Source organism: Euleptes europaea, chromosome 9 (assembly GCF_029931775.1).
Source record: "Euleptes europaea isolate rEulEur1 chromosome 9, rEulEur1.hap1, whole genome shotgun sequence".
Lineage (NCBI taxonomy): Eukaryota > Metazoa > Chordata > Lepidosauria > Squamata > Sphaerodactylidae > Euleptes > Euleptes europaea.
In genome coordinates, this window is record NC_079320.1 from 59827723 (window position 1) to 59854365 (window position 26643).

Below are 26643 nucleotides of genomic sequence, written 5' to 3' on the forward strand. Positions count from 1 at the left end.
CTATCCTGGTGACCAAGATGTGCTCTCCTTGATTTAAATAGCGCCCCTATTAAACCAATTAAGCCACGTGTCCCCATTTTTCTGCCAATATTTGTAACGTTCTACAAGATAGAGCACTTGTTCTTCATGAAGAATATTAATAGCTGATAAAAATAAAAAAATACCTATTAAAGAGGAAAAATAAAAGCAAAAGTTTGGCCAGTACAAATATCAAGCGTTTTATTTGTCGTTTCTTTGGTTTCTAACCTTTTTGGTGTGGTGGTCCACTTAAAAAAACCCCAACATGAACAAATTACTAAAACTGCAAAAAGCCTGGGTTCCACTTTCACAAGCTTTTTGACCCACTTTTGGGTTTGAGCCCGCAGGATGGGAAACACAGTGTTATTTTGTTACTTCATTTGTTACTTCATCTTGAGGTGCTATCATTAACTAAAATGGTATATTAAAGTAGTGAATTTCTCTGGATAAAAATTCAATTAAAAGTTGTCTATGTTGAATTAATACAGTGTTCTATACTTTTTGTTACAGATTTTTTCCTCTCCATATTTGCTGTATCTAATGAGGTGTCTAACGACTGAATGTTAGTGATTACTTCTCTCTCAAGTGCCTTTCATGAGCACCAGTAAGTTCACTTTTCAGATGTTTACAGCAAACTTACAGTTACTGATTAAGTAGTATTAGAAACAAATCCCAGTGGATACAGATTGTCATGAAAAAATGTGTGTACAGGTGGCAGACACGTGAAACTCATTGAGGAGTGGGAATCCTGTACCCTTCCACCATGCTCAGCGGCAGTTCCTGCTTCTCTCTGTCCACCTTCAGCATCACCTGCTTGGTTCTTCACCTTCTTGTTCACTCTGTCCCAATGCTAAAATTTGCCTATGGCTTTAACCGATTAGAGCAGTGGTTCTCAACCTGGGGGTCGGGACCCCCAAGGGGGTCACGAAGTGTTTTCTGGGGGGTCGCCGCCACTGTCCTGGGACAGCCCCCATCCCGGGCTGTCCAGGACTAACCCAGACGCCCTGTAACCCTGATCCATCCGCGAGGGCAGGGAAGACCCCAAGCAGAGAGGTTAGGAACTGGCCAACCGACAGCCAGAAGGAGCCGGGCTGCAGAGACGCGGCGGCATGCCACCACACACCAGCTGTAGCCCCGCTGCCCAGCTGAGAGGCGGGAGGGCCAGCCCTGGGCGCGGTCGCACCTGCGCCGGGTGGATGATGCGGCAGGATGTGTGGGAGGCCGAGGAAGCTCCCCTGGCTCAGCCAGTTCAGGTGTCAGAGGAGAAGAGGGCGGTCCCCCTTGAGGCCGCTACAGCCACGTTGTTTTTAGTTTTAGCCACGCTCGGGTGGGGTGGGAGCTTCAGCCTGGAATCCAAGTGCGCATGTCTGTAGTGTGGCTTCGCTTTTCTGCCCTGAGTCATCAGTTCCACTCTGCCCAGAGTCATCAGTTCCGCTCTGGCAAGGCCAAGGGGGAGAGAGTCGAGGTGCATGCGCAGTTCGGGATTTCCCCCTCGAGCACACAGGTTCGGTGAGGCGCAGAAGGAGCGGTGACTGGTGGAGGGGAGAAAAAGGCACGAAAAGTCCGAGCAGGATAAGCGGCCCTCGGCTCTTTCCTGGCCCTTCGCTCTCGTGAGGTGATTAAACGGAGCTCAGCTTTGAGGGATAACTGCAGTTCTGTGCACAAGCAGTGTCCCAGTCACAAGAGAGGGGGTTTCCTCGCGAGAGCCCCGGCCTGCTTGGAAGAGTTTTTGGGGAGAGAGGGGAGGACAAGGAACGCAGTGCATGCTCAGAGGCACTCTTTCCTCCGGGCCAGGAAAGGTTGCCGCGCCACACAGTCACAGCCGCTGCGCAACAGGTGGTAGTACTGTTTGCTTGTTTGTTTTAAACTTTAAACTTAAAAATAATTATATATATGAATACCCTGGACTGCCAAAAAAACAAATGTGTTTCTTTATCCTATTGAAAATGTCATTTATGCAAATTTATGCAAATGTGACGAGGGTCACAGGTTACTTGGCAATTGTAAAAGGGGGTCGCGACTCGAAAAAGGTTGAGAACCACTGGATTACAGCAAGCCAACAAACACTCACAAACTTTATCTGCCTCTTTAGAGTCAAGAAGAGAATCAATTCCTTTTTCTGTCCCTGGGGTACATCCTGCAACACCTGTCTGTGAATTTTCATGAGCCCTACTGTATTTGTTATTTATAAATGGAAATTGGACGAAATACCAAATCCTATTGATTTGGGTAGTTTTCTGGATAGCTCAAAGTGTTGATGCGTTGATTGCTTTAGGACAAACAAAGAGAAAGTGGGAAGAAAGAATGAGAGACATTGAAGAGCTAGCGTATCAGTATCAACAAAAGCCACTCTGCTCACGTTACAGACCGCAGTTGTCCAAACCTTGGCAACCATCCTCTATTTGGAAGCTGTTTCATCGCCAAATCCAAGCATTTAACTTTGCCAAGAATTGTAAAGAGGTATGACAGTAAATCATTAGTGAAAAAACTTTGTCAGTAAGGGATTTTATAAGTTTAACTTTCCATTGTGTTGTGTGTGTTAAGTGCCATCAAGTTGATTCCGACCTATGGTGACCCTATGAATTAATGTCCTCCAAAATGTCCTATCGTTAACGGCCTTGCTAGGGTTTTGCAGACTGAGAGCCGTGGCTTTCTTTGTAGAATCAATCCATTTCGTGTTGACTCTTTCTCTTTTCCTAGCATTGTTGTCTTTTCCAGTGACTCTTGTCTTTTTATAATATGAGCAAAGTACGATATCCTCAGTTTAGTCATTTTAGTTCTAGGGAGAGTTCAGGCTTTCCGTTGTAGTGCTTTGATAATATAGACCTTCGTTAGTTATTACAATGTATTTAAGAAATTCAGTTCTACTCAGATTATGCAAAATTTTACCCAACAAAATCAAATAAAAACAATTCAAAAAGTTAAAAAAAGAAAGAATAGAAATATATTATAACTCAGTTGGCGCAGTAATATGAAAAAAGCAGCGGAGCAAGCTCAGGTGCTCAAAATAGTCACACATTAATTATTTGGTGAATGTGTTCTAAGGTGGGCTTCCACACCTTGAGCCAGCATGGTGTAGTGGTTAAGAGTGGCATACTCTAATCTGGAGAACTGGGTTTGATTCCCCACTCCTCATGCAGCCTGCTGGGTGACCTTGAGCTAGTCACAGTTCTCTCATAACTTTCTCAGCCTCACCTACATCACAAGGTGTGTGTGTGTGGGGGGGAGGTGATCGTAAGCCACTGTGAGACTCCTTTTGGTAGAGAAATGTGGGGTATAAAAACCAGCTCTTCTACTTCCAAAGGCAGGGAGTTCTAAAGAATCAGTGCAGCCATACATCCCACTCCAAAACATCATGTCTATTATGGTGTTTCTCTGTTAAGAAAACCTACTTTATAAGGAAATTGCTAGCTTAGGTCAATGACAGCATCTAGCGAATATTTTGTTAGCAGCATAATTTTTAATTTAGTGTTTACTTTGAAATTTGGCTGTGTTTGAGAGAACAGTAACTAATGACAAACTCAAACATAAAGAAATATCATTAGGATTGTTCTACTTTAAACTGCAGTTGAAGGATTGTATGTTTCAGTACTTCTTTATGTATAACTTTCCACCCCACAAACCTTTCCACATGTGGGATGGCTAGTTCATCAACCTTCAGTCATGCTTAGCCTTCCTGTTTGTGTTGTCTTTTGCGTATAGGAGGATGCATTGAAAGCCAAGTATAGCAAAGGAACCTAACTACTAACTCTCTTTTGGGTATCTTATTTAGTTGTATGAAAAAAGGAGAACTAATTTTTCATCATTATTATTTAAAAGGATGTTCATGTATTTGCGTTGGAAAAGAATGCTGAAAACAAGCAGAGGTTTTATCTTGTGACAACATACCCAGAACTTTGGTTTTATTACAAGTAAGTATCCGAAAACTAAAACCAGTTCAGTGGAACACTAAAACAAATTGTCCATTAGATTTCACTTTCAAGTAAGTTAGTTTGGTCCAAGGTGATCAATAAGGACAGCTTTTTGTAATTCAAGTTTAAAAAATAGACTAAAGTTCAGTCTGGCAGTCAGAACATCAATTTCCTGTGAGCTTTTAAAACTCCAGCAGTTTAGGGTCTGGTGCAAGAGATGCAGCAATAGTTGCATTCCATTTCCCCTGTTCTTCCTCCCACCTCCAATCCTCTTTAAAAGCTATTGCGTCAAATTATCAAAAGTTTTCTGATAATGGAAGAATTTAAATAATAGTTGGAGGATTCTGTTGTGTGGGTACTTTTTGAGATGGAAAGTTTCAGGAAAATGTGCATGCATATACTCCTTCCAGATTTTTGGCTTCAGTCCCAATATTTTGCTGGTTCAGTGCCTGCCACAGACATAACATTAAAAAAGCTAAAGGTCTCCTGTGCAAGCACAGGGTCATTCCTGACCCATGGGGTGACGTCACATCCCAACGTTTCCTAGGCAGACTTTGTTTACGGGGTGGTTTGCCAGTGCCTAACCCAGTCATCTTCCCTTTACCCCCAGCAAGCTGGGTACTCATTTTACCGACCTCGAAAGGATGAAAGGCTGAGTCAACCTTGAGCTGGCTACCTGAAACCAACTTCTGTTGGGATCAAACTTAGGTCAGGAGCAGAGCTTGGACTGTAGTACTGCAGCTTACCACTCTGTGCCACGGGGCTCCTAACGTAACATTACAGAACCTTTATTTCTTAGGACATTGTGCTGGTAGAATGGTTTGAATGGCCCATCTTCAGTACTTTTGGGCTGGTGCTGCAAGTCTTAGCTTTTATTGCAGTTTTATTAAAGAGAAACCTGGGTATTTATTTTTGTTCAGCAATGCTTGTAATTTCCACAAATATAGATTATAATTATTTTTGTTTAATCTAGCAAACATTATGAAACGAGTCTCATGCACTGCTATGAAGTTATTCCAGAAAGTGCTGTTTGCAAACTTTACTTTGATTTGGAATTTTACATATCAACGAATCCAGGAGCTGATGGGCAGCAGATGGTTGCAACTTTAATAGAGGTAATATGATAAGAAAAATTAGGAAGGTAGATTTAAGTTAAACATTAGTGGAAAAAATTCTAACTACGACAGTGAATAAGATGACAAAGGAGAGTATCGAATCTCTTTGGAAGTTTCAGTCACCTCAGGGATGTTTTAGGTTACTAGGCAGAACTCAACATAACTTTCCCATTCTATGTGCTTGGTAAGCAGTATTACACCTATAAACCCCTATAATTTGAGCAAAGGTGAGACTTTCATATTAGAAATTTGCATCCAAGTTCTGATATATGATCAATCTTATCACATTGTGATATTTAATTTTCTAGCTTGATTACATAGTTTAGCAGAGAACATGAAAGTTGAATATGACTGGGGGGAACTGCCTCTCACTGACAAGCCAGATTAGGGGTGGTGTATATGCAGATGCAGATGCCTTGTGAGGCCACAGTATCACAAGCCTGACTGAAAGTGTGGCTTGATTCAGACCATGTCACTCCATAGCTTGGCACAATGTGAATGAGCCTTGGACCTGCATGCTTATCCTCCTCTGTCCCATCATGCACTGTGCTTCCCTCTTTCCCATCCTGTTATGTGACTACCATAATTTGAACTTGTCCTGCAAACCAAACCAGAACTGTGATTTGCCAGTCTATACGTAATAGCACTCCCTATCTTTATTCTTTTGACAGTCTCTGCAGTTCTTGTATATACAAAAATACATCTGCCCCAAAGAAAATAAGGGCAAAGTTGTCAAAATAAATGCTACTTTCTATCTTTCAGTTCATTAGTAAAAAATTAGAACAACAGTATGGAGTGAAATGTACAGCTGAAGATGTTTTGAATTTAGACTCTAGCACTGAAGAAAAGTTTAGTTGCCACTTAATATTTCAGCTCCACAACGCTGCTTTTAAAAATAATATCGATATAGGTAAGTAGCACTTATTTCAAAGGCATTCAAAACAGATGTGATCCCTATAAATATGTTACTGTATATACTGTAAGACAACTGCCCCTCTGTAAAACCTCCTTTTCTCTGTATCTAAGATGAATCAGGGTACTCTTGGCCAGCAGGAAGGCTCCATGGGGAGGTGGATATCATTGACATAGATAACCCAAAGTCTGACTATTCTGATAGCCTACCAAGCTAACAGATTAACCCGTGAAGGTAGGATCCCCACCCACAAGTTTCCTGCTTGAATTAAACGAATAGGGTGACTGGGCTCCAGTTTTCAAATAACCCAATAAGAGGAGACTCCAGATTTTATGCACCACTACATGTAGGAAGGTTAGCATATACATTATGTATGTGGAACAGTGATTTGGTTCGAATCTCCGTTCTGCCATGGAAGCTTGCTGGGTGACCTTAGGCAAGTCACTGACTGTCAGCCCAACCTACTTCACAGGGTTGTTGTGAGGGTAAAGTGGAGAAGGGGGGAATGTTGTAAGCCACTTTTGGTCCCCATTGGGTAGAAAAGTAGGGTTCAAATGAAGTAAATAAATATTAAAATATCCATGATCATATTAGCTGGAACAGCTATGTACAAAAGTGTGATTGAGTACCTTGAGAGGGTGAAATCTTATAATACAGAGCGCATGTAATATTTGGGAGGGGAAGAGTTTGGGTGAAACATGGTTTTAAGGCATGCTGAGGCAGCACTAAATAAGGGGAAATTGGGAACACCAGTCATTCCAGTTTTGCACAATTTAAATATGTAAGAGGCTTTAACCTTCTGTTCCTCATGGTCACCTTGTTGGCTATACTATATGTACATTGGTTTAGTTTTGAAACAACTAGATTTATTACTTCTCATCAGGCAGAATCACTTCTGATGAGATCCGAAATAGTTTTTTTAAGTGGTTCTCAATTTTTGTTATTTTAAGGTAACTTTTTAAGAACAATTTTGCAACCTGCTATTCTTTTAACTAAGAATAAAGATCCAGAGAAACAGGTGGTCGCTGCTATTTCTCAGAGTTACGAAGCTACTGCTTATTTGCCTAGTTGTCTTGAAAACCAGACGGTAACCAAGGACACTTCTCAAAGCTGGCAGCTGAATTCACACAGAACACAGGAGAAAGAGACATCTCAATGGTCGGAAAGTCCAGATCTTTCCTTTCTGATAGTGAATTGTAAACATGGAGGAAAGCAACTATTTGTGGATCTTGGTAAATATTTAAAATTATTCGTGCACTCAGAAATTTGTGTTAATACTATTTTCAAATATAAGTAGGAACTGTTGGCTTAAGGGGGCTGGTCACTTTCCTGGAAACAATCCCCAATTAAGAACATGGATTTACTTCTGAGTAAATCTGCTCTCTTTGTTTCTTAGCTGGATATGGTTTCGGCCTCAAAATTTTTTATACTGCAAGCTGTTTGGGCCTGCCTTTAAGCCATGGCAATAAGGTGGAATATAAATATTTTAAGTATACAAAAGGGAAAAAAGCTTTTCCTCAAGCATCTCATGTGAAAGAGGATTTTGGATATAGATAATGTGCTTAAACGCGCCCCTGCCTTCAGGGATGGGAGGCAGGGCATTTTCAGTGGTGGTACCTTGCCTTTGGAGAGCTCTTCCTGTTGTTGCCCCGTTTACCAGGCACCTACCTTATTGTCCATTAGGCACCAGACCTTTAAAAGGTAAAGGTCCCCTGTGCAAGCACTGGGTCATTCCTGACCTATGGGGTGACGTCACATCCCAATGTTTACTAGGCAAACTTTGTTTACGGGGTGGTTTGCCAGTGCCTTCCCCAGTAATCTTCCCTTTACCCCCAGCAAGCTTGGTACTCATTTTACTGACCTCGGAAGGATGGAAGGCTGAGTCAACCTTGAGCCGGCTATCTGAAACCAACTTCCCTTGGGATTGAACTCAGGTCGTGAGCAGAGGTTGGACTGCAGTACTGCAGCTTACCACTCTGCGCCACGGGCCTTTACCCAGTGTTTTATCTTTATATCTGATCTGTGGTCTTCTCCAAGCTTGAGGACTGTTTTATCAACATCATAGACTGCCCTGTTTGTTTTTTGTTTCTTTTATGCCCTGGCACATTTTTATTGCCTGGCATATTTCTTACTAACTCATTTTATTGGCTTGTTTTGTTTTTATTGTTTTAGTTGTGAGCCACCTCCAGTGGTTCTGGATAGGCAGCATACAAATTCTGTAATAAATTCATAAAATACTGCTTTATTAATTTTTATCATATGTATAATTTATATTAAATCCATATTGAAAGGGATTTAAGAAAACTATAGTTCTGCCGGTGCTGATTGATATCACCAGCCTTAAGCATACTTGACTTTAAATTGGACTGGATTATCACCGACTCTATTTAAAAAACAACAGCAGCCCCACTGTAAGTTTAACCAGTAATTTTTTTCTATAGGTGTTTATACAAAGAACAGAAACTTCCGGCTGTACAGATCATCAAAAGCAGGAAACTGTGCCATTTTAGACATCGCTAAAGATAACAAGTTTGTTCCTAAATCTGTAAAGAATACTTCTATTGAAGAGCAATATTTCTTTTCCTCTTTGGTCTGTAATGTGAGGTAACAATTATGTTTCTCTACTGGAATTCTAAATTATTTCCCTAAAATTCATTTACGTTATTACTGTGTTCATTGTGTCACTTGAAACAGCAATGAATTATCAAATGTATGCCAGTTCTTCTCTATTCAAAACCCGAAAGGATTTGGGGCAAATCTGCATACACACTGAGCCTGTTAATGCATGGGGTCTGACTTCATGGAAGGGGAGTATGGCTTGGTAATGGACAGGCAGGGTCAGAGGAGGAAAAATCACCTGTTGCCCTGCCCCTCTTTTCCTCCACGAACATTAATATGGGTCTGTGCTGGTGCTTGTTAGAATAAGAATTTCCTTTTTTTTAAGTGATGCTGTGCTTCTCAAAGCACTAAGAGTAAACTTTGCAAGTCAAATAAATGTGTCATATTTTCTTCCCACACTATAGCCACACATAAAAACAACCCATTACCAGAGCACAGTGGTTGGGGAAAGAAGTGTGTATCCAGCAAATCCCTATTTCTCATTGTGTTTCTTCTTGTTCTTTTTGGTCAGGTTTTCAAGTTGTTTAAAAATTCTGTCCTATGACAAGCCAGAAAAGGCAAAAGAAGAGTCTGTTTGTTTAGATGGCAGCATTTCTAGTAGCAGCTCAGGTAACCACATTAAATTCATGTTAAACACAAATTTCAGTTTAAAAAATAACTTTCTGGTCTTGAAATTTTCAGCATTTGGATGTAGATTTTAATATAAGTGAGTGGATTGTGAAACAAAGATATGCTTGCTGAGGTACCTCTTCTATCAAACTTATCATTTTGTAAAGTAACAAAACAGGCTTCAACAAGCAACTTATGTAAAGACTGTGTTGCACATGAGAAGAAGATAATTGTGATTTTATAAGGTTACTTGTTGGTGATAAGTGGTGATAAAGAGCAAAAGATTTCCTCCCTTTTCACAACAGACTCGAGATTTCAACGTTCTTGTGAGACGAATGGACCAACTTACAAAGAAATTGCTTGTGTACCACAATTTGGCTTGTGCAGCATGATTATGACTTGTCTGACACTGATTACAACAGAATGAGCTCGGACAAGCTCCCATAACTTTAAACATAGTTTGTATTATATAAAGCAAAGAGGACCTGACTGGGACTTTGAATAATATTCCTGTATATTTTTCTGTTAGTAATCTTTGCACCCCTCTTTTATAGTCCCCATTGGAGGATACCAGAGTTCGCCCTATCCAGAAATTGATAACTTCATTGTCTCTTTAGTCAGTAAAGATAATGTTCAAGGAGGTAAGAAATATTTATTGTGTGTGTACAACAGAAAGAGGTGCTTTTTAAAGGTCATGTATAGTTGCTTGGAAAATGAAGTGTTTCTTTTTCCAGGGATACGACGATGGAATTATTTTTCTCTTGAAGAGCTTCTTGTGTATGACATCTCTAAGTATCGCTGGTGTAGAAATATTGGCAGAGCTCACAAAAGCAACAATATAATGTATGTACCCTTCCATATTATCCTTTGAAATATTTTATTAATAATTTACTGGTTGAGAAAAAATATATAAAAATACCACTTTGGAAGAATGGCTTTAAGAAATGAACCATGAAACATTCATTAGAATTGTGTTTTACATAGATTCAGTAGGATATGAGACAGACAGACAGAGCTGTCAAGTCACATCTCACATATGGCAACCCCTGCTGGGGTTTTCAAGGCAAGAGATATTCATAGGTGGTTTGCCATTGCCTGTTTCCGTGTCATGACCCTGGTATTCCTTGGAGGTCTCCCATCCCAAATATTTGCCAAGGTTGACCCTGCTTAGCTTCCAAGATCTGATGAGATCAGGTTAGCCTGGGCTTAATATATATTGCATATCAGAAAATAAAATTTTGGGTATCATTATTCTCTGTTCAACATTGTAACGTAATGACATGAGCTTCCCAAGTACAGTTATCAAACTAATAATATGCTTTTGTGCATTTATTTTTAAAAATGAGTCACAAAGGAATGGCCACAAATGTACTAAAATCTTCGAAACTTGTATACCTAAACTATGTTCTAGTTAATTAACCCCATCCCCTACCCTTCTCCAACACATCCAAGGAAGATTTGATTCCTTGCAAGAGGGAGCTGGGTTTGCTGATGGCATTAAGCACTTGTTTGGCAATTGTAGGGAGAAGAGAAGCATCAGGACTGAGATACAGATTCTCTGTTAATGCTCATATATCTCAAGAACACTCTGTTTATGCCCCTGGGCTATTTCTTTTTTCTATCCTACAGTACTCTTTTATGTACAATCAGTCTGCGCATTTTCAGTTTTTTTGTTTTATACAGGCATACCTCGGAGATATTGCGGGTTCCATTCCAGACCACCGCAATAAAGCTAATATCACAATAAAGCAAGTCACCTGACTTTTTTGGTTTCCTGGTGCATATAAAAGTTATGTTTACAATATACTGTTGTCTATTAATTGCGCAATAGCACTTTGTCTAAAAAAAGTACATACCTCAATTAAAAAATACTTTATTGCTAAAAAATGGTAACTATCATCTAAACCTTCAGCAAGCTGTAACCTTTTTGCTGATGGAGGGACTTGCCTGCTGACTGTAAAAAAACTGCAATATCTGCAAAAAAATAAAATATACCTGTACTGAAGGAAAATATTTAGGTAAAAATGTAGTTAAGTACTATTAGTGACAAACGTGGATTGCCTTCTATGTACCACATTATTTGCAAGGAGCAATTTTGGGAATTTTAACTGAGTAATAAAGTAGATTTTTACCTTATTTTGCTCCATTGGCCTTGGCTTCATTTTTTATCTCCCACATTATTTGCAGTCATATGACCGCTCCTGAGGACTTCTACCACAAACTGAATCTAACATTTTCACCTGTATTTCCAGGATTATAGTAGATCTGAGAAGGGAAATTTGGTATCAAAAATGTCATGACCCTTCTTGCAGAGCACAGAACTTCAAGTCAGAATGTGAGTACTTCTGTAGAACCTACAATATATTTATTTATTTTATAATACAAGTAATATGAATTCTCTTGCATTTGTAATAGGTTTTCAATTACCATCTAACGTATGCCTCCCGTTCCTTTTCAAAGAGGTATGTTTTTCTCATTTAACAAATTTTAAAACATACTGTAAATAAATCTGTATTAACTGGTATCTGTGAAAAATGAGTAGAAAGAAGGGGAAATTCTTTTTTTTTTAAGTCTTTTTTTACTGTTTCTGGGCTCCCTTTTACCATAAAGTTAGCCTTTCCTTAACACAGCATTTGATACTACATTGGTCTTGCTATAATCTTTCACAAGTTCAGCTACTTAGCATATACATATTAACATTTGAATGAATGTCTCTGGAACTGAAAATTGGGACATAAATTACGAATAATGCGAGTAGGGGAGAAGATGAATGACAGTTCATCTAAAATGTTACCTTTTGCTAAAATGGGCAGTGCTCAGACCAATCTTGGTATTCCGACTGATCCTGTAGCTGACATTTCATAGTGAACTAGTTTAGAATCTGTGATGTTAATGATCTGCAGTGATTTAATTAATAGTAGCTGACCTGAGTTGTATAGAGTCAATCACTAAATGTGCTTTTTTAATGTTATAAATTATCACTAGATTAAACTATCACTTTAAGTATAACAAGTTATTGAACTCTGTATTTTGAATGGGATTTTTAAGGTCACTTTTCCAAGACTGATTTGATCTAAAATGTCTTTGCTTATTTAATGACTGCAGCTTTTAAGAAAGTTGAATCATCTTTTAAATTGCAGTTTGCATGGCTGTGCTAGTTATACATGGGGGCCCCAATCATTGCATGCTAAAATTAAGCTACTATAAAGCAGTTTACATCTGGGTCAGCTGATCAGCTCCTGGTATGAATTGCTTTATGACATGGAGCAGTATCCTAACAGTTTATATTCTTAGAGGTGACTACCGTTCTTTTAAGTATTAAAACAACACAAGAGTTAAAACTGTGTGCATAATATGTGAATAAGGACTTGGTGGGTTAGGCCAGCATACAGCCTAACAGTTCTGTAGGCAGAGGGAGCAAGTTTTCTTTCCTCCTACCTTCCAGAATGTTGTCCCTTGGTGGTCCCTCCCTTGTAAGTATACTTTCTGGATGATTCAACCAATCTGTACTCTTTGCTCTAAGAAGTATTGTGTTTGTCCGCACTGGATGATGAGTTCTCTGATGGCTCATTCTCACATGCCAAGTCATCACTTGACGTTATATATATTCATGTTATATTAAGAAATACATGTATTATGATTAGGACGAATGAGTGAGCTGACCTTGTTTGTTTAGGCCCTTACATAGAAGCAGTTGATCTACTAAGTTCAAAGGCAGGTATTTCCCCTGAAGCTTAGCTATTCCTTATTTAAAAGCAGGGATTTGGTAGCATCCATTATATACTGTGATGGGCAGGCTGCCAGCTACTTGATGCATGGAGTACTGTTCATGTTACAGAGGCAGGAGTTTGTAGTTTATGGAAGCCAGTCAGAGAATATATTATTCTACAGGACTGCAAGTTGGACATTTCATATGGGAAACAGTTACTATAAGGAGGAATGGGTTGTTATATAGAAAACAAATATATCAGAACCTAATATTAGTACTTTTAGAAAATCTCATTCTAGCAACAAGCTGTTTTCAAGTTGAAATATTCCTTTTAAGGATGAAGACTTTGTATATATAATGGATGGAAATGGGAACATAGAAGAAAAAGCAAACATGTGTAATTCTACAGGCGTGTCATTAACAGCAAAACACGAAAACATGGCACAAAACAAGAGAAGTTCAAATGTTGAGTGGGATGATGAGCTTGATGACATATGTTTTTTGGAAGCTTCAGAAGATGTGGAACTAGTTGAAGCTGTTACTGATTTGCATCCTCAGAGGAACTGGGCTGTTGATGAAATACCAGATGAGCTCCTACTAGATGCTTTAAAAAAACATGAAGTTGATAAAGTTCTGGTGTAAGTGGGCAAATAATTAACTTGGTGTTGTCCTGCCACAGTAACGTAATACTTTCTTATACACATCAGTATCTGCATTTTTTCACAAATAAAAATAATACGCAAGTATTTTACACAAAATAAGTTTTATTATATTACTAGTAAATATCTACAGAGAGAAGAGGGAGAAGCATATGTATACAACCTGCCTTCTTTCTTTCTCAAGCCCACCAGGAAAGCTTCTAAAGCAATAAGAATTTTTCAATTTTTGATCTGTCCCACCTTCCCTAATTTATCAAATTAAGTGACAGCGTTCATTGATTTCTTAGCCTAGTAGGTCTGCAATTACTTATGCCCTCTTAAGAATGTCTTCAGAAATGATTACTACTCAAGTACTCAAAAACCATAAATACATAACCCTGTAAATTAAATAGCTGCAGCAATCTGTGTATGCTATCAAAGCAGTGTGTACCAGTCTTCTGCAGCTCTAACAAGGTCAATTGCTATTTCAATATTTAAGACTAACTGTCCTACTAAAAATCCTGTAATGTCTGTATTTTGTTTTTGTCTACTTATTATGTGAATCCAACATTTGTTGTAGTTCTGAGTTTATATTTCGAAAGTGATTTTCAGCTCCTAAGATCCTCTGCGATTCCACCAGGAGGGCAGGAAGGCTGTGAACTCCATACTACAAGAAAAAAAACGAAGGGAAAGTGATATAGTGCTGCAGGATATCACTTTGTGAGCTGATTTTCTCACATCATTTTTGTACTATGCATTTTGATCATTAAGACAGAAAATAGCTGCAGGTGTTTTCTGCTCCTGGTTCCCAGGGTCAATTCCTAAATGTCAGTGAATTGTTAATATCAAATATGTGTATGTTGTTAACATCTAGAAACTTATTTGTAATGAAGACCTTTATATCATTAAGAACATGATTTTAGAAACCCAGGAGGAACTGGGAGTAGGCAGTTACAAGTATTAAAATGGAAGCTGTCACAAATTAAAAGGCCTTTTTTGGTGTGTGTGGATCTTGTGTGAGACAAATCAGTGTTTCCAGTAGTGTGGTGCAACTGTTTGCTCTGTTCCCCTAATCTAAATTATAAACAAAAATTGCTGTAACAGTGGTCTGAACTTTATTAGTTTGTTACACGAATGGGTAATAATATTCCTTTGCATTCAAGCAACAGTCCAGTATAACTTGTAAACTGACCAGTATACATACCACAAGTTAATATGCCACTTAAAAAAACCTGTCTGTAAGTCTAGCATACAATTTTTAAAAATATAGAATAACTGCTAATCTCTTCTCCATAAAAGTTACAACTCCTCAGAAGCATATCTTTTGCAAGCAATGGATAGTCATTCTATACTTGACTTTGTTATATTGTCACTTCTGTACTTTTATCTAGCTATGGTCATTAGACTGGAGATGGCCAGTATTACAGCTGTTTCAAGGGTTGCAAGCAACAACTTCAGCACAAACACTTTAGCTTCTGGCTTCAATTTAAGTATCTGCCTATATATAATGTCTTTTCCTGGGTGTGTCGACCTGCATGTGCCACAGGTAGTACATGCTAAGGCTCAAAGCAGGTCCCTTAAGTACAAAAGTAGATAGGAATTAGTGTCTTGTTGCAGGATAAATACAGCTGCGTTAAGATTTCCTCATGCTAATTTTTTCAGGCACCTCAAACAGCAACGTCTTTACTAGCTGAGATTAAGTGTCGTTTTTGTTTACTATAATTTATTATCAGATTGTTAAATATGTACTTACTATTACTTTTTCCTGTGGATTTTTCTTCTGGTTGCAGACATATTCATCTTGTAGGTCCTTTAAATTTTTTAGTAACTGTCTTGCATTTCTGAGAGAGGAGATTTTCTCTTTTAGTTCAGCGCATTCTTTTCGCAATTTCTTCAGCTGTGGTTCAGTTCTGCAAAACATAAGCATGTGAACATCATGCCTTGATTCATAATTTTTTTGCAAATTACTTTGAGCTAGTTCTAGAAAATGTCTTACATTACAGGTATAAAATTAGTGAACTAAAATCCTGGCACTCTCACCCAGGCGACTATGGACTAATTCCACCAGGCAATTCAGTCTGCCTGTCTTGGCAGAATTTTTTTCTCCTTGGGCTCTTCAATAATCCAAAAAATAGGGCATTTTGTAGATCTGTTTAATTAAATAGGACTTTTTAAAAATGAGAAGCTCAAGAAGTTTTCACTGTCTTATTTAGAAGAACATCTTACAAGAAAAAGGAGAGAACGGTTATCTGAACAGTTTATCAATTTCACCTAATGCATAACATAAATAGAATTTATTCCAAAGAGAATGTTATGATGCAACCCAAAATATTACTGAATATAATCAGTCATGTATCTATGAGCATACTATTGGAGCTCTGAACACGAATGGTACAACACACAGTGGGGTATTTTTACCTCTCCCTTCCCGAGCTGTATGGGAGATACTCTTTCACAGTCACCCATCAATTTCAGCATACAAACTATTATTGGCCCTGCCTTCTTTAGAAGGTAAAAGGCAAAGGTAGTCCCCTGTGCAAGAACCGGATCATTACTGACCTATGGGATGACGTCACATTCCAACATTTACTAGGCAGACTATGTTTACGGGGTGGTTTGCCATTGCCTTCCCCAGTCGTCTACACTACCCCCTGCAAGCCGGGTTCTCATTTTACCGACCTCAGAAGGAAGGAAAGCTGAGTCAACCTCGAGCCGTCTACCTGAAATCGACTTCCGTTGGGATCGAACTCAGGTCGTCAGCAAAGCTTTTGACTGCAGTACTGCAGCTTACCACTCTGCGCCATGGGGCTCTTAGAAGGAGGGGGATTAATTAGAATTTGACCAAGAATTTTCCATGTGTCCTACTTAATTTCCATCCCCTGCCCCAAGGATTCTTAATTTCAAAGTTGTCAGAACCTTTTAAAAGCTTATAGCACTCTGAGCTTGGGGGCAGGGAAGAATGAATATACGCCTGGTGATGTGGATCCCTTGCTATAACCTGTCAATCAATTCATTATTTTAATTTCCTTTAGGGGGCTGTATTTTTTTAATTGCCAAAACAATATTTTTCTGCATGCCTGGGAGGTTCTCCATCCCCAGTATGCAGAAACTCCTACCTTGCTTGTGGGTGGCCCTTGCACTGCTTTCCAACCCTACTAACTGGCACAAACCATTATTAGAAGTAGTGATAGGAAGTCTTCTTTACATTCACTGTCTAAAGTATAAACAAAACATGCAGAAATTATTTGATATAATATTGTTACACAAGCGAGAACATACTTAATTAGTTCTTCTTTAACTTCTATCAAACGAAGCCTTTTCTTATTTAGCTTTCCAACCATCTGTAATATAATTGAAAATACATTTTTTAAATTTATAACCAAACCCAAAAGATGAAATGCTTAATTATCCTCCTAGTGGTGTTCTAGTATAAAGCGTTCACTGCTCACTAAAATGTAACACTGATGCATTTTTACATGAGGTATTTTAGTAGGTTTTGCTTTCTATCAAACATCCACATTTTGGACTTCAATAGTGGCTGAAGTACTTTTTCTGTAACACCGTCTTCATATTCAGCTGTAGGGTGTTTGCAACTTCCCAAGGAAGTCAGTGGCAATATTCCTACTGATTTTAATGGAACTAGAATGTATCTTCCATGTATTAGAAGTGGGATACTGAAATTAATGGAGTGCAAAACCAATTGTCATTCCAGATATGAATATGCTATCCACAATATGAATTACATATGTAAACATTTCATTATGGCCATTTCCTTCTGAATTTCCAATTCTGACTCAAAGCTCTGAGAAAAACAGCGATTATATGGGAAGGAACCAAGATTCGATCAGACAATAGATCATGACTAACCAGTCCAAATTTAAAAGCTGATATGCTACAAATGTGCAGGCACACCCCGTTAACTGTTGGGCTCACAAGTTTCTTCCAGCCCCCCTCATTCACCAAAGCTGAAGACCAAAGTCATAAATGAAATTCCAATTTCTCCTGCCATACGAATGTCAGCACTAAATAATGTCAGTGTTTCTTTCACTTTACTTTATTAGGAGGTTACCATTGGACATCTCAACAAATGGGAGTTTGCTGAAGACTTGTTTTTTTTAATCTTAGTGTGCTATGCAAGGGGAGGTGGGACAGAGCTTGTGAGGCTGAAAATTAACAAGGTACGTGCCAGTCCTGGAAAAAGTCCAGTTTGTTACTGAAGCTTGAAGATAGCTTGCAAGTTATTTAGCAGTAACAGTGTAGGTATTGCTGAACAGTTGAGCCATGTTTCAGGGAAAGGGGGGCTGCTAATCTAGTGGACCAACACCTGTCAAAGGAATGGCTATTTTTGGCAGCCTAGAGTTGCCCAAAATGATGGGTGAAAAGGGAGATATGCACATGAGTAGCATGTTCTTCTAGACAATACTTGGAAGCGAGCACAACCTTTAAGAGGCACGAGAACAGGACCTGGACCACCTCTCAGCTGTATAAAACCTGTAGATAAGCATCTGTTCCACCTTTCTTGCAGATAACTTTTTACAAACCCTTTTAAGCCCACACAGCCTTTGGCTCATAGCCTGTGTGGCCCTGGGAGCTACTGTAGCTGAGCTGCCATCTGGAGAGAAAAAGAGAGTAAAAGACCTGAACTGTGACTTGCTCTGGGGCTGTACGAGAGTGCGTGGGGCCTGAATGACATCTAGGGTAGGAGAAGGCCTTCTGAACTGGCAGATCTTTGTACCAGGCTGGCTGTAATACTATTCATTGTATTATTTTCTCACTCAACTTAATTTGTACATTGCTCATTGTGTTCTTATAAGCTGCTTTTGATCCCCCTCCAGGAAAAAAAGTGTCAAAATGTAATACACATTAAAAAAAACCCAGACTGAGACAGTCTATGCAAATTAAAAAACATCCATAGAATTGTGTACCTTTACACTTTTCAACTTGGTTTTCCTCAATTCCTCAGCTCCTATGCTCTATTTAAAATAAACACATATTAGCTGCAAAGTATATCTCAACACATTTCATGCATTAATATGAGTTTTCTATCATTGTGAGGTTAGACTGTGGGGTTTATATACCTTTCAGTTGTCAGGCTCCCAAGGAAATGATAGCCAGTATCCCAAAGTATCCTATTATTTGCTTTCCTGAGATTTCTCTCTTGTTATAATCTAAACAGCTATATACCACCCTGCTGCCCTCTCATACTTTGTTGGATCAGAACAGATAGCTTCTCCAGATAAAAGAAGACTGGCCTCAGAGGCTGTTCAGATAGGACAGGAGCAGCTAACTGTGAAAAGCAGAATGCAGTCAGCTGGGGGATAAGATGTAGTCACAATGGGAACACAAAGTAGTCTGGCTCCTTCCAGAGGAGAGACAGCTGGGCACTGCCTTATTCTGCAGCTCTGTTGCCACTTCTGGGCTCTGGATCTGTCTTCCTCCCAGAACCTCCCTTCCAGACAACCAGGGAGCAAACAAAGCAGTCACGGCTCTGGCAAGCACGGTGCCTGCCTCACTCCCCAGGAATCTGCAGTCAGGCCCAAACTCCACCAGGACCCAGGAAAAATTATGGCATCTTGTTCGATCACAGTCATACACATTACATATTTTTTAGAAAGTTTTAACTATTTTCATCCTACAAAGAATGGAAAGACCTTTTGCTTTGCTATTTATTATCTCCAATCAAGGCAATCATTGAACATTAGGTGGGAATACTGAAGTTTTTTTATAACTTCCATTGAGTATATAGCCATCTTCTCAAAGTGTGATGTTGGGTATAAAATAATTATCACAAATTTTAAAATCTTAAATTTAGACTGCTTTTTACTTAAATTTAGACTGCTTTTACAACTGCTTATCAATTTTGGAAGTTGTATAGTACTACTGTAATCTTCACAGGCATACCTAAAGATTTCAACATAAAAACTATCAAATATGTGATCCTTTCATACATCTTCTGTAAATGTATATAAAATGGTCTTTGAAAACCATATTCTGTATCTGCTGTGATGGAAATGGTATGGAGCAACATTACACCTTTTCAAGAGTTTTGCATTTCCACAACAGACTGGACTTTGCCAGCCCTTCGGCTTACCAGTTTCAATTGCCCTTATATAAAAACCTTTATTGCTCTATATAATCTCTACATTCCCTTTATCTTCAGCCCTGATTCATGTATTACTTTGATGGAAAAAAGTATAAGATGCAAAACCCATGAAAGTGTAAAACTATATTTATTAATCTCAAGAGAATTATAAAATTATAGAATAGTACGGGCCACAATGAAACTAACTATGACTAATCTCATAATCTTGAGATTATAACTAATCTCATAATCTTGAGATTATGAACACATATAGTTTCCTATACAGATCAGATCCACGAAACCCAGTATAGTCTAGATGGTAGCGCTGCTACCCAATAACGTTTTACATCTGTAAACTGGAAAATGCAAGTCTTTGTTTTTATACCACCACTACACAATTGTTTTGATATCATCACACTTACAGTATTGATGAGCTGATCTCTGAATCCAATATAAAAGCTATCAACAGCTTTCCTACATATTTTCATCTCCACTCCCTGCCTGGAAAAGGAAAAGCAGGCATGCATAAATAAGTCAGCATATTTCTTTGTCACTACAAAAATGACAAATTGATTCATACAATAGGATATGCAGTCTAGCTTTTGAACGCACATCATTTGCGTGGCCAAAGGTTAGTCAGTCATCCCCATCAACAATTTTCATTTCTCCTCTTCAACATGTGCCAAGGTCCAGTATTGATAGGTTAATTATAGTCAACAATTATTTTAAGCCTCGTTATTACTACTCAGTTATACCTTCTGTAAATCTAAGAGTATTACACCACAATTTTAAAAAATCTAATTTGTTTAGCTCTATTTTGATCCTTGGACAGGGGGCAGGAGATGGATGGAGTGTGGCGAAGAAAGGGAACCTTACAGATTAGTGCAGAACTGTTCTCTGTGTACTCAAGTAATGCAAAAGCAACAGAAATTAAATATGCATCTTTGATGTTCTGCTTTGTTTTTCTCTGCCTTGAACAACAGATATAATCAATACTATTATTTGTGGAAGTAAATTCTAGTTGGTGCACTGTAGAAAAACCATAGTTACTACACACGCACACAAACCAAACTATAGGCCTTTTCCTATAACAAAGAATGAAGGAGACAAGGGAACCCCTAAAAAACTGAATACTGCTGAAGTGAGGTATTAACAATACATGTAACCGTACAGGGTACATATATTCAGCTATCCGTAAGAATTTCTGAAGTTACCCATATTGAAATGGTAAAATCCAAGGAGGTGGAATTTCCTGTCTATAAGGAGAACACAGTATAGTTTTTTTCTCATTCACTTTAAAACAACACCATTGCAAAGAACTTAATCCAGAAACAAAGTCAAGGAAAACTAATGTTTTCAGATGATGTTGTTCTACTGTAGTCAGTGATCCACATATCAACCAATGTTTTAGGCTGAATATCAGCTGAACAGTTCTCAGCCATAAGGAAGATGCTTACTTGTACTGGGCTGTTATTTTCTCAAACTCATCTAGAATAACATCTGATTCTGTGACACGCCTGGAAAGCCTGTTGGGGTGCCAAATCTTTACTGTGATATCATCATCTGGATCTAAATAAAGTAGCAATTAGAGTTTAGGAATCAGTCTTCGGCATTATGGTACCCTTCCTCCTCCCACTTCAAAACTATAAAAGGGTAATATAAAATTTCTTAAAATTATTTCAACTATAAATATAAAGAAAAAATCATAATCTACAATTTCTACAATTGTAATTTAGTACAGTTACTGATGGTATGACTTGTATGCCCTTAATACCACGTGCATTAATTTAATCTTGAAGAACCTTCAAAGGATAAATACAGAGCTATGACAAAAAGTGCATGATGACTTCCTTACCAACGTTTTCTGCCTCCATCTCTGGTGAAGATTTCCCCTGTTGCTGCACAGGGGATCTAACAGTCATCCTAGGCATCTGTTAACACAAAATGTACAAACTTGTTTGCCAGAACAATTTTGTAACTTCAAGAAGTTGCAGCTGTTGAAATCTGCTTAGATCACCACCATTTTAAACTGGTTTTACCTAATTCTAGGCATGTATATGAGTTTAAGAAGAAGTTGAGTGCCAGAGGACCATATCTTCTTATTTGCAGTGCTACTGACTAGATTTTATATACATACACAAGTGAAAATATTTTTTAAAACCAAAGTGAACTAGGACATTCAATCTGCTGCTATTTGACAAACAAAGGCCCACCAAGTTAACTATGAGGAGGAATTATTCTAATTATAATCCTTCACCTGCCACCTTCCCAAATCCAAGTTTCTAACATTCTTAGCTTCTGGGAAGCCTGAAACCATGAAGAGATTCACCTCAGTCCAGAGAACAGCAGATTACCAGAAAACTATAAGCATGCTGCATTGACACAGTACACAGGCTTGTGTACTGATTGCTGCATATATGTAACTCATATGGTTACTCGTATATGATTGTATTGCTGATGCGTTTTGCTGTCCATCAGACTTCTGAACACTTGGAAAACTGGATCAGTACTGGAGTAACATGTTTTGAAAGTTTTATCCCTAGCAGGAACCCCATACTGTTTCTGAGAAACTGCGTTCTGATTTTAGCATGTGGCAAGAGTCTTCGTTACACCCTGCGGACCTGAAATTTCAGCTAAGGTATCCAAAGTCATACAAATGCTACACCATTGTAACATTATACAAATAAAATCTATGCATCGATTGCAATGCTGATACATATCCGAGCTCCAACATATTGCTGATATTTCCCCCACAAACTGAGAGCTGCTCTTACAATTATGTACATACCATATTCTCTTCCACAAGTTCTGATTCAGAATCTTCTCTTATCAAGCGCCTTGATTTTATGGCACGCTGATTTTTGCTGGGGGGGGAAATTAATATAATGCAATGTAACCTGGCATTCTGTTTTTAAAGTTGACATGTCAAAATTTCCATGGCTGGAATAGGCACAGTTTAAAAATAAGGAGGCAGCACTATTGCAGTGGTACTCAAATGATGTGCAAACTGAATTGCTTGCCATGTATGCACGAGTGCAAATGTGTGTATTGTACAAGCCGAAGCAGGTTACTCAGAAGCAAGCCTCATTTAGCTCAATGAGTTTTACTTTCAGGAAACTGCTCTCAGAACTGCAGCCTAAGTAAATTAATGTGCTAAGTGGGAGTGTGTGAGTGGTGAATGAATGGAGAATAGGTGGAGAGGGAGTTACTGTAAACAGAAGAAAAAGAAGGTGCCTTTGAGACACAACCGACTCACGGCAACCCCATCCACAGGGCGTTCGAGGCAAAAGACGCACAGAGGTGGCTCACCATTGCCTTCCTCTGTGTAGCAACCCCAGTCTTCCTTGGCAGTCTCCCATCCAAGTATTAACCATGGCTGACCCTGCTTAGCTTTCAAATTCTAAGAAGGTGGGCTATTCAGGCCACTGATCATTGGTGTGTATGTGGGGGGGGGGTAGCTTTCTACTGTATTGTGCTATTCTGGTTCAGAATTATGTGGGGGAAATTTGCTGTCCATCTGAACACTTGGAAAACCGAGTAAGTACTGTAGCAACATGTTTTGCAACACACCAGTCTAGCATAGTTGCACAATTGCCTGATAATGCTAACTGCTGCGGTCTAGAGCTAGTTGAGTAGCAAATTATTTCTCCAGCCAAAACATGCACATGCTACAAAATATTTTTACTTTTTCTTATCTGGGAGTAGAAGAAGAGGAGTTGGTTTTTACATGCCAACTTTCACTTAAGGAAGAATCAAACCGGCTTACAATCACCTTCCCTTCTCCCCACAACAGACACCCTGTGAGGTAGGTGGGGCTAAGAGAGCTCTAAGAGAGCTGTGACTAGCCCAAGGTCACCCAGCTGGCTTTATGTGTAGGAGTGGGGACACCAACCTGGTTCACCAGATTAGAGTCCACCACTCTTAACCTCTATACCACGCTAGCTCAAAAAGGAATTGGGGTCAGGGGAAGTATCCCTTGACTCTACACACTCCTGTATACTGTCAACTGACAAGGGTTCTACCTCCTGTGCAGTTTATAGTCTAGAGTAGAGTGGCATGAGTTTACAGCAAATTGTTGAGATTGGAGGAATTAAGTTTATCCTTTGATCTTAACTAACCCCCCTTCCCTGGCTTTTAGTTTCAAAGTGGTCATTTCTGCATCGTAAGTTAATTCACCAAGTTTGTAGAATCTCCTACCTTTTCTGTGCATGACCTCCTTTTTCTACCCTACTGAGGGTCACAGGAGCATCACGTTCACTGTTGTCGGATAAATTACTGATGGACTCATCACGTTCTGAACAGTGGTCTTTTTCTACTTCTTCATCTTCATAAACTGACACAGCAGTACTATGCAAGGGTAGATCTATATAAAACAGAAAAACAATTACAGTAATCTGTACCATCTGTTTTTGGAGTTGCTGTTTCTTTCGCATGGCTAAGAGAGAGAGAGAAAGAGACCTAAAAACTACAAATACCGGGAAAGTCCCAAGTTCTTAGATCTGCACAATTTCTCATTTCCATATTCTTACAGTTTCAAAGATATCACAGATCTAAAGCTTTACAAGACGTCTGGAGCACCATTTCCACCCGCAGCCTTGATGATGCAGACATTCAGCTGGAAGGAGATCGATCTCGTTGCAAAGCACTGGATTGAAAGATTGGCCAGAAGCCCCTGCTGTCCCACTCTGTACTAGGAGAGTTAGCTTTTAAAAAGTCATTGTGAAAGTCACTTGTACTATCTGAACATCAACTTCCAGAGATAAATTTCTTCACTATTGTTACTCATACACAAATTCAATTACATATGAGCAATCAGCTAAGATTATTTTGCTGGACAACGAATTCAATTCACTATATACTATTAGCTAAACAATAGTAAAGGTGAACACTAACCAAACGTCTCATCGCATTCTTCTCCTAGTTCACTTCCAGGAACTTTCAAAATTCTTGATAAATCTGGCACTTCAGAAGTAAGCCGCTTATCACGAGTTTGCAATTTGGTTGTACATCCCTGGAGAAAGAAGAAGTAAAACTTGAAATCACCAAGTTTAAAAAAGGACTATTTATTCTACTAAAAAAGAAATATAATTTGAACACAAAAATAGGTATTTGAACCATAGCAGTAAAAAAAATAAATTACAAAAGAGATGATGCTGGAAGTATAAGACAGCTAACAATGCCAAAATAGTGAATGCTTTTTTGGGGGGAGGGGGGTAACAAAATATGTAAGAACGGCAATCAGTAATTGTATATTAAAAGTTACAAAGTTACCAGTCGTCCGTGCTGACAAATACTCTATGCCAGTGGTTCCCAACCTTTTTGGCATGGTGATCCTCAAGTCCAAATTTACTTGGTATGATGATCCATCCAGGGCTGGTCCAAGGTTTTTTATTTTTATCACCCTAGAAAAACTATGACTTTGGCATCCATCTAGTTCAACATTCTATTTTCTACAGTGGCTCCCCACAGGTTTTTGAGAAACAACAGACATCACTAAAAGGGCACAGCTGCCCCCACTATGAACCCCAAGCAAGTATCATTCCAACATACACAGCCTTTGCATATGGTGGTTACATTCCAGCCTTTGACCACTCTCTCCTCCATTATTTCTTCTCATCCCCCCTAAGATTCTAAGAAACTCACTCTAGTAACCATCAGGATATGTTTTACTTGATCAACGTGTGTGTGTAAAGTGCTGTCAAGTCGCAGCCGACTTATGGCAACCCCTTTTGGGGTTTTCATGGCAAGAGACTAAGAGAGGTGGTTTGCCAGTGCCTTCCTCTGCACAACAACCCTGGTATTCCTTGATGGTCTCCCATCCAAATACTAACCAGGGCTGACCCTGCTTAGCTTCTGAGATCTGACAAGATCAGGCTAGCCTGGGCCATCCAGGTCAGGGCTGATCAACATGTACATGCCATCAAAAAGAAAAATACCAACGAATGTATCAAAGATACTTTTTCCAGGGTCAGGTCTTGGTTTCCAAAATGGAAACGAGAACAATGGAAAGGGCAGGGGTGGCCAACAGGGAGGGCTGGCCTGTGACCCACTTTCAGAGGCTTCATGAGCCACAGGTTGGGAAACACTGCTCTGTGCCGCACTTTAAACTAGTAAATCACGAAAATGTTTGGCTAAGGCCTTCTCTGCAATGAGATTATCACTTATATATCAAAGGCAAAACAATTAAATGAAGATCATGTACATAAAACACCATAGAACTCGCAAGCTATGGATCAACTCTAAGCTCTACAATAAGAAGTAGAAAGTGCTTCATGTGTTCAAGTAAAGAAGAGATAAGTAACTAACTCCTGATTTCTTTCTCAATTCTTGTCTTGGTTTTTTCTTTGACATCTTATTACTCCTGAAATAAGAAAAAAAGAAAGAACATTAGCCTAAATAATATTACCCGTTCTTTGTGTACATTTGTCTTTAGTTATTTTGACCAATATCAAATATTTATTACACTTGTACCTCTTCTTCAGTGGAGCTCAGAATGGTGTGTGTGAGGCTGCTTAGAGGCGCCTAAGTAGTTTTAGGATTGGCTTTAGAATTTTAGGGCTATTTTAAAATGCTGTTTTAAATGGTTTTATTGATTAAATGGGTTATTATTCCCCTGTAAGCCGCTCTGAGCCCGATCTCGGCCGGGGAGAGCGGGGTATTAAATTGAAACAACAAACAAACAAACAAAACACACCAATGGATTTACTCTTGTAGGGTATTTATGCAGTCCTTCAAATATCGTTTCGACTCAGTTCTGCCTGGTTTTAGAAGCTCTCAGAACATCTCCATGATCCCTCAGCTCACAAGCATGTAGCTCCTACAACAGTAAGTTAAATGTTAATTAACATTTTTTTGTGCGTGCATATGGACACATGCAAGTGAATGAATGGAGGTCTAAGAGGCCTAACCCTCCCCGCCTGTCACCGCGGCTGCCCGCGCGCTCAGCATCCACCAAGCCCCGCCCACCCGCCTCTACGAAGCGCTCTCATTCGCTCCCCATCAGCACACAAGATAAGCCCCGCCCCCTTC

At 39.1% G+C, this 26643-nt stretch overlaps 2 protein-coding genes across 2 annotated transcripts; one reads left to right on the forward strand and one right to left on the reverse strand.

The window, feature by feature from the left end:
- The first annotated feature begins 612 nt into the window (after positions 1-612).
- PRIMPOL (primase and DNA directed polymerase) lies at positions 613-13536 on the forward strand. Its single transcript, XM_056855067.1, has 13 exons — positions 613-622; positions 2294-2478; positions 3838-3929; positions 4903-5044; positions 5807-5954; positions 6908-7189; positions 8399-8561; positions 9088-9185; positions 9740-9826; positions 9920-10028; positions 11438-11520; positions 11601-11647; positions 13231-13536. Exons 1-13 carry the CDS (start codon positions 613-615, stop codon positions 13534-13536), a joined length of 1752 nt encoding a protein of 583 aa, XP_056711045.1.
- Positions 13537-14068: 532 nt separating this feature from the next.
- On the reverse strand, positions 14069-25971 carry CENPU (centromere protein U). Its single transcript, XM_056855915.1, has 11 exons — positions 25921-25971; positions 24508-24625; positions 23812-23977; positions 22403-22478; positions 21470-21545; positions 21072-21183; positions 20037-20115; positions 18458-18505; positions 16812-16873; positions 15286-15442; positions 14069-14199 (listed from the first exon to the last, which is right to left on the reverse strand). Exons 1-11 carry the CDS (start codon positions 25963-25965, stop codon positions 14080-14082), a joined length of 1059 nt encoding a protein of 352 aa, XP_056711893.1. The 5' UTR covers positions 25966-25971; the 3' UTR covers positions 14069-14079.
- Between the last annotated feature and the right edge of the window lie 672 nt (positions 25972-26643).